This window comes from Crocodylus porosus, unplaced genomic scaffold (assembly GCF_001723895.1).
Source record: "Crocodylus porosus isolate Cpor-Errol unplaced genomic scaffold, CroPor_comp1, whole genome shotgun sequence".
In the NCBI taxonomy this organism is placed as follows: Eukaryota; Metazoa; Chordata; order Crocodylia; family Crocodylidae; genus Crocodylus; species Crocodylus porosus.
The window spans coordinates 38,039,420-38,050,962 of NW_017728931.1; the positions used below are offsets into that span (position 1 = coordinate 38,039,420).

An 11,543-nucleotide genomic window follows, 5' to 3' on the forward strand; every position below is an offset into this window, starting at 1 on the left:
ACTATGAAACTATGAAACTTTAAGGATTAATGCAACGGAGAATTGAGAGGAGAGAAAACTGCTGCTTTCTTTGGTTACAATTGCTCATTAACAACTGTAGGACTTTTGGATTAAGAGTTACAGGGCACACCCATATGTCACCCTATATCACCGTAGTGATGCACTACAATGACATATGACATGCTATGGCGATGTACTAATCACGTGAGTTTATATGCGACTAGCAGTTACTTTGCCATAGCAGCACGGTCCCCTGTTTTAGTGTGCCTCAACAGCAAAGTAGTGACTAAAACTAACTGTGCACCACACACTTGCCACAGTTCAGGTGGTTCCTGTGCTGTGCTTTAGTATTTCCTTTTACAAAAAGTACTAAAACATGGTGCAGTAACAGCATCGCCATACAGCGACATGTAGACGCCCCTATTGTATCGGTAAGATACAGATACATGTATACTTTGAGATAAATTATTAGCTTTCATTTTACAGTTAGATTTATTCACTCAGCCTTTGATATTAAAATAAATAAAAACCTAGTAATACATTTCAAAAGAATTTGTCAGACTTAAGTGGTTTGAAATTTAATCTACTTTAGCTACTGGGCCGTGTTCACCAGCATGCTCTGAACATCTTCATTCTCTTGTGATATATTAACCTCATGAGATCAGTTAGTAGCTGCTTATATCAAAAAAGCAGAGCTCCAGCAAAAGGTGAAGCACGAAGGTTCCTCTTAGAAATGTGTATTTAAAATAAATGGGCAGATTCAGGAAATCCTATAAATTCACTGGTGGCCCACTGAACCCAATGCCTGGGTTTTCTTGTGACCCTTCAAATATGTACAGAATGCGTTTGTATGTGCAGTGAATGTCTTCATATTTATGGTGTCAGTTCTTATGTACAAGTCTTCTCTGCATTTTTCTAACCAAGCGGTGGCTCCCCTTTCTTTACAAGCTTCCTGAAACATTCGTTTAATATGTATAGCATGGAAATGATTTTGATCACTTTTTCCGGGGTGATGCTACTCTAAATGAACAAGGTGCTGTGTATGAAAAAGAAAATTCAGAATTTTTAATTTAAGATTATTCTCTATGTCCATTATTTGTTTTGTTTTGTTCTGTTTTCTATGGTTTTTGTAATGACACATTTTTGTGTTATTTGTTTTCGTTGTTTAAATATGTGCTGTTGGTGCATATATAAAAATATATATGTATTAAGGGCCATATTGTGCATCTGATATGCTCACTTAACTCAGCTTAATGAGCAGTACATATTTGCATCATTCCAGCTGTGGTACATTGTCTTTGTGAATGCCATTTCAAAACTGAAGAACAGTATCATTGCCAAGGGCTTTAGTTGGCTGTAACAGATCAAGAAATCAGCTGGCTAAAAGTACTTTTACCTCTTGGTGCCACTGTGAACAGGACCTTTTTTGCTTTGTTTTTCTCTGTTATGTTTACCTTCCTAATTACCACAGACAAGACCAATAGTGTACATTTCATGCCGATCAATATAATTTAATTATTATGGTGACATGAATTCACTGCTGTGCCACAGGCTATATTAATTTCTATTTGTATTTTCTTATTATATTTTATAAACAGGGTTTTAAAAAATACCCTCCCTACGAAGATTTGTTTTTACAAGAAAGCCATGTACCATTTACAAAACAAAATTAAATAAAGAATTGAAGGATTGCAGTGAAGTCCATGCCTTAATCTTGAGTATTATCATCAAGAGGTTACTGATCTTTTTTTCCATATGCATAAAATTATCTGCATTATTATAAATGTATTTGAATCATGCATTTTAGCAGCATTTGTTGAAGTTCTCCAGAACCTAGGCTTTAGGTTGTGTTCAAATAGACAGACAACAAACCACATCATCGAACGTGTTACTAGTGTTCTTTTATTCTCTGTAGGGGGCCTATGTTCTTGAATCCACCATCCTCAGTTATCAAAAACAATTATTGAAATCTCCTGAAAATCCCTTTAAAAACCTATCTGTCTTATATCTTCTTCTTTGAAAAGGTTTAATGTGTTTTCATGAGTTACTGATATTCCTGCTAAGAATAAATGCATACATTAAGTGTTGTGCAGAAGAGAATCTCTGCTTGTTTAAATTAGACAAGCAGTGCATTTATTTAGTTCTCTTGCAGAACAGCTCTTTGGGAGTTGGTAATCTATACCCTAAACTCACCAGCAACTTCTCTAATCAAAACCAATGTGTTGCTAATGGAAGGGATGTTGCTGCCTGTTGGATAGGTCTGTGATAGCTTCCAGATATGCCTTTGGGGCTTCCTAACTTCCGAAGGTTTTGGGTCAAACCTTCCTTTACATGTGCAATGGTACAAATATCTATGCCCTGGCTATGTTTGCTGAGCCAGCATGATCCTTACAATATATACCTGAGTCTGAAGGGAAACCATGTAAATAGTATCATAAGTGATATGTTTACATTTTAAATGATTTATTACGTTTGTAGTGACCATACAGGGGGTGCTGAGATCTGTTTAAATGGTATTTCTGTAAATTGTATAACAAACAAACTGAACAGAATATATTTTTACGCTCCTGTCCACTCCCATTTATGCTAATTTACTAACCTAACACTTGGCTTTTTGTCAGATTTAGTGAGGAGTGTTTTGAAACATCCTGCAAATTATATTCAGGATAAAAATCTAAATGCATCAAGATATGAAACATAAAAATAAGCGCAAAAAAAAGTTACAGCTGGTTAGAAGTGTCTTTATGTCTTTTTAGCATCTGGTGAGAAAAATCTATTTTGCCAGTTTTGTTACATTAACAAATAACAAAAACAAAACAAATTAACCCATATGCAATTTAAATATAAGCTATGGCAAAGTACAGCTGAAAGTCAAAGCTGACATATAGCTTTAGCGCATTACTTTTGATATGATCATTTGTTCACCTAATTATTGGAGCACATGGACAGATCGGGAGACTTTCACTGGATATTAATGAGCAGTACTTCAGAAGAGGACAAAGCATTAAAAATTATGAACAATTCACTGTCTGGTCCACTGCTATAGAGTTGCAAATTGAGAAAGGAAGAGAGAGTGGTTTGAGGAGTAGAACAGATCCAAAGGGGAACAAGCTTAGGATGAACCAGTTGTGAATTTTTTAAAAAGGTGTATTTAATTATGTTTGTAGAAAACAACATGTGCCTTGAGTATTGGGTATTGGGCGCAGTGTTTGGGGTTTTTTTTATAAATACAGGTATAAACAAGGATAGAGATTTAATTAAAGAACCTAAATCTTTCAGTGCCTAAAAGAAAAGAGTGAAAGACTTGTGCAGATAAGACAGCATCCATATCTGCACTAGCGAATCCCCAATGCTCTTTGACTTCTGTCAGGCCTGTGATCATTTCAGGGCTGGATTCTCCAGGATGTTAATTTATACCAGCTGAGGATTGGGACCTCATTATTTCAGATTGTGTTATTGGGCAGGCTGAGCTCCCTGCTTCTGACCTACTTAATTTCTCTGTTTCTTATTAGTCCTTCTTTAATAATGTAGCCTGTGTTTTCCCACCTTCTTTCTGAACTCCTGGGTTCTTTGATGCCACTTCTGCTTCCATGATTTCCCCTATTGCTTTTATCTCTGTCATCTCTCAATACATAAGTCGCTGTGAGGCAATCTGTTGCTCTTACTGAACGCTGCCCTGGCTCATCTGGAGCAGGAGAGTGACAACTGTTTCATGAAATACAGCTAAAGAAATACAGCTCCCCGTGACAGGACTCCAAAGAGAGAGCTTATTCCCCCCTGCATAGAACTCCTTTTATTTCTGCTTAGAGGCAGAGTAGTGAGTTGTGCATCTGGCTCCTGTTGGCTGCTGATAGCATCGTGCCTTCTAGCTGGTTGGGACCATGGGAATCCAGGAGCATGCCTGCTAACGTTCTTGAGTGCTCTTGAAAGAGTCTGGCTGCCCCCTTACAAAGTGAAGGAAAAGAGGAGGAGTGTGAATTCAGTGGAGGTCAGGGTGACTTCAGGTTTCTGTTTACCTGGCAGAGCTAAAATATCTGGAATTCTGTGATTGCTACGATAAGCAGTTGACTACTGCACCAGCGACAAATTACCTGCCTAAATGCTGGGGAGCAACAATTCCCTGTAGCTGTACCATTTCAATATAAGACTAGTGTGACATATTCCAGGAAACAATTTTACTGACCCATTAAACCCTATATCTTCATGCAGTACACTAAGTATGCCCTAAGTTGTTTAATAGAGCTTTATCATGTTCTGTGGGATTCAGTACTAAGACAGATTGTTCTAATTTCTTTTTTTTTAACCACAAATTAAATATTCCAGCCCTTCTGACAAGCTGAGAGCTTGCTTATGCTGTCAAGAAGCCTTTAGTTAATAGAACACTTTCTTTCCTTGTTCGTTCTGAGATTGTATTTTTTGTATACATTCAAGCAATAAATCTCCATTTCAAGAGCATTGGGTTTCTGCCTTGGAAGTTTCTATGAATTACTGCTTAAATTAAGAAGTATCAGGTGTCATTTCTAAGCCTTTGCTGTAGTAAAGGACCCCAAGCAGATTATTGTACTGTACAAGGGTAGAATATCTAACCTTACAGTGAAGTCCCTAGGCATACTACTAAAGAAGCTGGACACTCAGCTCTGTGGGCTAAGAGAGAACTGCTTGTCACTCCCATGTTCTTCTCACTGTGGCCCATCCCTGCAATAGTCCAACAGTGAAAAGATCTAATCCTTCTTATTACAAAAGAAATAATGGGTCCAGACCCTTTTTCTAGGAAACGTCTTAGCTGTGGGACCATCTCAAAACTGTTTCATGTAGGATACTGAGGAGTGAACAGTTCTGCTGACCCTCACATACAGAGAACTGTGGAAACGGTAAGGTCGACCTGCCAAGCTAAAAATGTGATAGTGCATGAGCATTAAAGGGTGGTGAACCCCTTCCTAAAGGAAGAATAGCTCAGAAGGAAGAGAACTTTGTGTGAGGCAGAGAATTTATGGGAATTAATGGGAATATGAAAAGACTTCCTCTGGAAAGATGAGAAATTGTATGGAGATGTGTGGAGACCACAGCTTAATTTTCTCTACAGTTTCCTATCTCATGTTCCATCCTTTTCCCCTGTCCTATCTCTCCCCACATCCCTAAAAAAGGAAAAAGGTCTGTTCAGGGGGACAATGTGAGTAGACTCTTGGGCCAGATCCAGATGTGCAGGTACATGCAGTTTGTGGTACTGCAAACCTCTTTTCAGCACGGGGGCAAAATTTGCTACCAGGAAATCCCCTTAGCAAAAAAAAAAAACAAACAACCCACAAAAAAGCAGTGCAACCTATGCCACAGGAATATGCACCAGCAGATACAGAGACTCAGTCCTCTAGGGAGACACTCTGGCTGCCAGCCAAAGCATCTCCCCTCCTCTAGTTCCACCACGGCTCCTGTGGTCTGCCGTTTCCCTGCAGTGGGGCATTTTGCCCCACACCAAACCCCACGTCCGGGGGCATGGGCAGTGGCAAAAAGTTTAAGTTTAGATGCACTACATATGGATAGAAGTAGACTGAGAGAACATCATCTAGCCAAAAAACAAGTATAGGGTAAGCAATGTGCTTACCTAGTATGGACAAGAGGAGTTGAGTGAGTACTTTAGTTTCCATGACCCTTCAGTATCGTGGTCTTTGGAACTCCCAGGAAAGACAACTGCTGAGATGCAGGCAATTTTCCCAGCAGGACTGGACTGGTAACTTTTTTACCTGAAACAGCCATCAGATGCTACTTTTCCATCCCCTAGTTCCCTGAGTTATTCCATTGCCATGTTCTTGATATCCATAAACATTTCTGGCATCTTCTTCAGCATAGGGGTTCAGTGACAATTTCACATTTATTAACAATCTTTTCTTCAAACCAGATTTGGGAATACTAGATAAACTCTGAAAGAAGATTTTGGCTTTTACTGAAAAGTCCTAGATAGGAATATCAGAAGGAAACAAGGTATTCAAAGTAAAACAGATGATGGATCCAGTGAACAGTGTAGGAGTGATCAATAACACTGCAATCAGGCATACCACACAATCCCACAGTAAATCAATTTTAGTGAGCTAAGTCAAATCTGGTATTCAGTAATGATTTGAGCTATCCTTTGCCACCTAATGTGTGTCAGCACTTTGAGCTTCTACTACAGTCCATGCTTCTGATACGTTCATGATCACCAAACACAAGCACTTACATGTTAGCTTGTTTATAACTGGGTGTGATACCCATTAGGTTATTCACTTCTTTCCTGTGATGATGTGATCCAGTTCTCTTGCAACACTGGGGAAGAAGCAGACCCTTCTTATCTTCATGCTCCTATACTGCTCATGCATCCCTCTGAATACCCAGCAGCAGTCATCATCCTTCTTGAAATCTCACTACATCAGATTCCAGACAGCTTTTAATAATAGCAGAGTTTCTTTGGCATCAGTTGGAAAATAAAGAGAAATACACATTTAAATGTTGATAGGAAGTGAATTCAAGCAGCCAGATAATGGAACAGAAGCTGCAGTACACTTGGCACAAAAGTTGGCTTGCATAGAGTGAAAATTAATATGTAGATGTATCATAGATAGAAAAACATTTTCTCTCAATTTAAAGGCTGCTGGGATTTCTCCCAGCTTGTCAGATCTGAGTTTGGAAGTCTGTCTCATCTTGGCAAGGTGGTTGCCTTTTCTCTCCTTTATCCTACTCCACAAATTGCATTTGTCTTGACTTTGGAAGTGATGCTTTTGCCTTGTTCTGTACTTCAGAGCAGAAGGAACCGATTGTAGGACATGTAAACTATTACAGTGTGTTTTCTCCTGTTGCACAACTAGTTTCTGGTGTTCAGAAGAATACTGATTTTTTTTAAAAAAGGGTTTTCTTGCTCAGCACTCTTGATTTATTCTCTCAGACAGAGTATTACATTAAATCTATTTAATCTCTCAGGTTTTGACATCCAAGGAAAGAGAATAATTCACTATGACTTAGACTCAGCTTCTTTTTTCAGGTAATTTTTCAGTAATATATCTTCACAGACCAAATTATCAAGTTCCCCAAGATTTATACCACAAGTTCAAGTCAGATTAGCTGACATGATACCACCTTGATGCAAGTAGGTATTACAGAAATTCTAGGTGGGAATTAAGACTGTTCTACAAGTTATGTCAAGATGAAGGGATCAAGGAAAGTTTTCTATAAAAGATGGGAACATCAGTTTCACATTTCTTGGTGCTTCTCTTGGTTATGGATCCCTTGCTATTCTAGATCCTTGATAATATCAAGTGGCCTTTTGTACAGACAGCTTTTTAATTTTAATCCAAAATCAAAATGTACCATTATGCTGATTCCATTATATGGAGCCAGAATGGGTGGGCTAAAATAGTCACATTTAGAACTTTTATAGAGGACATTGCTGACGGCAAGAAATTCATGCCCATTTCTCAGATGTTAAAAACATAGGTAAGCATTGTTACGGTAAATGGAGTTGTCCAGTTTATAGTCCAAAGGGCAGGGCACACCTTGTGACACTAGGGAAGAACATTGTTATGGTGTCTTTACCAGAGGAAAAAAAGGCAGGAAATACATGTAAGAGGTTCTCTTTCCAACAGGAATTATAGGGCCAGATTTAGTCAGATTGTGAACAGGTGCAACTTTGAATTGAATATTTTAGGATTCTGTTTGGCCTGTATCTGGCATCAGGCATTAGATTTGAAAGGAGAAACCAGCATTAGCCAATATATCAGAGATCCTTGTGCTCTTTACTTCTCTATTGCAGGTTATGAGAACTGAAACTAGCCTAGTGGTAACATGACTTAGGTCCTATGAAAGTTCAAGTCATAGAATCACAGAAGTTCAGGGCTGGGAAGGACCTTAAAAGATGCAGTCCAACCCCCCTGCTCTGGGCAGGAATAGTGCTGAGATCAAATGATCCCAGCAGGGCATATTTCCAGTCTCCTCTTGATGACTTTACTAAATGGCTATCTACATTAACATGGGGAAAGACTAAGAGATCATGACTGACTGTTCAGCCTGTGGAAGAGAAGACTGAGGGGGGGATTTGGTGGCCATCTGTAAGTATGTAAGGGGTGAATACCAGGAGCTGGGAAAAAACAACCACAACAAAACTGTTCACTAGGGTGCCCCATGGGAGGAGAAGGAGCAATGGCCATAAACTGTTAGAGGATGGTTTCAGGTTGGATGCAAGGAAGAACTTCTTTATGGCAAGATTAACCATCAAGAGGAGACTAGAAATACGCCCTGCTGGGATCATTTGATGTTAATTGGAAAACCAAATACGGTCCCTTTAATCCTCTAAGTCTAAGGGACTTCATTCTGTTTTGTTATTTTAAGAAGAGTGGAGCCCCTTTGTATTTACAAAGTCTATCTACACCTTTTCATCACCAAGCATTCTACTCTGTCTTCTCTTTTCTTGTTGGCTTGCATCTATCTGTTCTAAGAAATGACTTTGCATTGGACTTGTAAAAACTAATTTGTTTGAGGAAATAAATATAAACCTTCTTTGTAAACCTTCTATCCCCCTTCTACAGTTAGGTAGGTCTGTATAGGCACCCATCTAGCAAGCAAGACACGAATTTGCTCAGAGAGAAGAGCCATGAAACCAGCCTTTCAAACAAAGTATTTCATAAATTGTGCTAAGAGATCATCTCTGTACCAGTCATATGACAAATTTTGTTGTGTTACCAAATAATTCTTGACACACTTCCAACTTGACAATCTTCAGTGTCCAACATGCATTTCTATTAGCTAAGTACGGAACATGATTTGTCTATGCCTACTTGCACCACTAGAGGGTAGCACAGGTTACCATAGGAAATGGACACACACACACACTCTCTCTCTCTCTCTCTCTCTCTCTCTCTCACACTCTGTGCGTATGCAACAAAGTATCCTGTCCTATGAGAGAGGAGCAGTAATATAATCGAAGCTATCTGGAGAGCCATGACATAGATTACTAACAATTTCTTCTACTTGAGTGAACCAGAAAACTGAACTGATTTGAAAGTGCTGGAAACAGAGCTGCAAGTGTACCAGTTTATGTACTTCCTCTGCAAAAGGATTTTGTATACTGAACAGCAGCCAATAAGAAAGAAAAATATATATATTATGATATCTAGGAGACTGGCGGGGCTGCCTCCTGAATTTTGTATTTAAATATACTAAAAAACAGTTTCTGTTTCTTTTCTCTGAATAGTTGCATTAGAGAACTGAACCTACCCAAGGAATCAAGTTATAACATTCAGATCAGGCACCAATTCATATACCCTATTACTGTAAAAGACAAAACTACTTTTGATTTCAGTGAGGGCAGGATGTTACCAGCAGAGATCCTGATGATCAGCATGCCTTGATGATAAGCCTGGAAACAGGCATAAATTGGATCAGTCCCCTTACGGAAGGGCAAAACAGTGTGTTTTTTAATGGAGAAGTACAGTGTTGGGGTTCAGATCTTTGGTTTTAAGTTAGAAATGACCAAAAAGACTGGTGTTGCTCTTTCAATTGTTATTCAAATCCAGGAAATGTAGAAAATATTGTTATTTGAATTAAAAACCCTGTCACATGTAAACACAGAGATGAGGACAATTATGTCTTTACATTTATTTGACAAAATATCCATTAACAAAAAGTATTGAAAATGGTTTGGGTAGAAACATCTCTGACAGAATTAAACAATTTGGACAAAGCAGTGAAAGCTATACGGTGATAAATTCCTCTTCTTTCCCTGTACCCCACATCATCTCACTGCTACTACTGACAGGCTACAGTGTCTTAGGGAATATTTTGCAAAGACCATATTTTGATAGTAGCTGACATACCACAGGATATTATTTACTTCCTAAGTTCCCAGGGAAACAGAACTTGATATAAGATATCTTGAGAATGTTAAAGTCCCTTATACTGTCACTTTATATAAATAGGTAAACCAGCTTCACCCATGTACTATAGCAAAAAAATGCTTAATAGGGCATGATCTGCTTCAGTTTAAATCAGTGGAAAGGCTCCCGTGAGACCTGTATTGAATATGGGCTTCATATACAGTCAGTAAATGTTGTCAATGTAAAATTCCAGCTGAACGAGACTTTGCCAGCACATTTCAGTGTTGAGTGTAAATGTTTCACTTGATATTTATGAAAGAAACTAAGTTTACTATCAGAAACCAAGTTTTTTTGTAAAATCAGGAACCAAACTCACAATCCTCACTAAATCTCTCCATCAGCTACAGAGCCTGTTTACTACCGTTACTAACCCCTTGCTCTGTAATCTGTGTATATATGTCTAATTTATCAGTTTCTTGTAGATTGTCAGCAGCCTGCTGCCTCCATACCGCCACACGGCGCACAACTAGCTGGGGGGCCACATTGCCAGACTGTCAGGTAAACTATAGCTAACTCTTTCTTTTTCCATATAGCTGCATGCTGTATCCAATATGCATCTGCCCTTGCCTTTCCTATACAAATAGACTTTCCTGTTTACAAGATTCACAACTAATAGTAAACTTATAACAACTTGAGTTACTGTGATATATTTTGTAGTCATTGCATAATACCGTTTTTCTTCCCTGCATGTATTAAGGAAGCTGTGCTCTTGTGCACAAGTCAAAAATAAAAAATATAATTTGGAATAATTTTTTCCATGCTTATATCCAGACATTTTTTTCAGTATAGTCAAAATACATTTATTGTGGGTAAAATCAATGGGATTTTTGCCTCAGCTAGGGTAGCAGGATTAAACATGTCATTACAGCTGTCAGTGGGTTTTACAGTTAAAGAAAAAACAGTATTTGATTTTGGGGTGATGCACTGGAGAGAGGAAACTGCAGGTCAGGAGACATAAATTCCAGCATGTTTTCTAACACTGACTCACCACGAGGGGGTTGAGCAAGTCATTTAAACTTTGATGATGTTTAGTTTTCCCATCTTATAGTGGGCAGCATGAAGCTTCACCTTTTTAAAGCCCTTTGAAATATTTTGGGTAAACAAGTGCTATTGAAGGTCTAACTATTATTGTAAGAAAATAAATCAAAATATTGGGTTTGAAAAAGGAAACTCCCTCTCCCTTCATAAAAGAGTATTTGAAGTACCCAAATCTTTTTCCATCCTTGACCTACTCACCTACCACTGAGAAGTCTGATAAAAAAATTTCTCTCAAAGTAGTCAAGAATTTAAATTTTTTTGCCATAAATAAGGTACTTACTGTTTTAGAAATGGGGAAAAGTTGCTATTTATATAGAAAATAGTTTTCAAAGGAGCTTAGGAGAGTTGAGCAAGCCCTGTCATTGTCTGTCTGAGTTGTGTGACTCTATCCCCACCAATACAGTCTTTTAACTTGGTAAAAGCATTCGGGAATGTCTCCTTGCTAAAAAGGAGACTTACACCCAATGGAAAGAAGGGGTCATCACCAGGGAGGACTATTCTGTAGTTGCTCGGGGATGTAGGGGGGTAGTTAGGAAGGCCAAGGCAGAGATGGAACTGGGACTAGCTTCCCAGATTAAGGACAATAAGAAGTCCTTTTTTAAATACATA

At 38.5% G+C, this 11,543-nt stretch overlaps 1 protein-coding gene across 8 annotated transcripts in view; it reads left to right on the top strand.

The window, feature by feature from the left end:
- BICD1 (BICD cargo adaptor 1) overlaps positions 1 to 11,543 on the top strand; it is a 264,809-nt gene that overhangs the window by 237,929 nt on the left and 15,337 nt on the right. For 4 of the 8 annotated variants that reach the window (XR_002102857.1, XR_002102858.1, XM_019544631.1 and 1 more), the window contains one exon: positions 10,319 to 10,394. The exons of 3 other annotated variants lie outside the window; for them this stretch is intronic. Coding sequence is in view for 3 of the 5 variants with exons in the window: in XM_019544631.1 (XP_019400176.1) it covers positions 10,319 to 10,394 (76 nt within the window). In the remaining 2 variants the exon portion in view is untranslated. Of the gene's footprint in view, positions 1 to 1,598; positions 1,691 to 10,318; positions 10,395 to 11,543 lie in introns of those variants that run through there. One more of the 8 variants, XM_019544632.1, reaches the window with a different exon arrangement.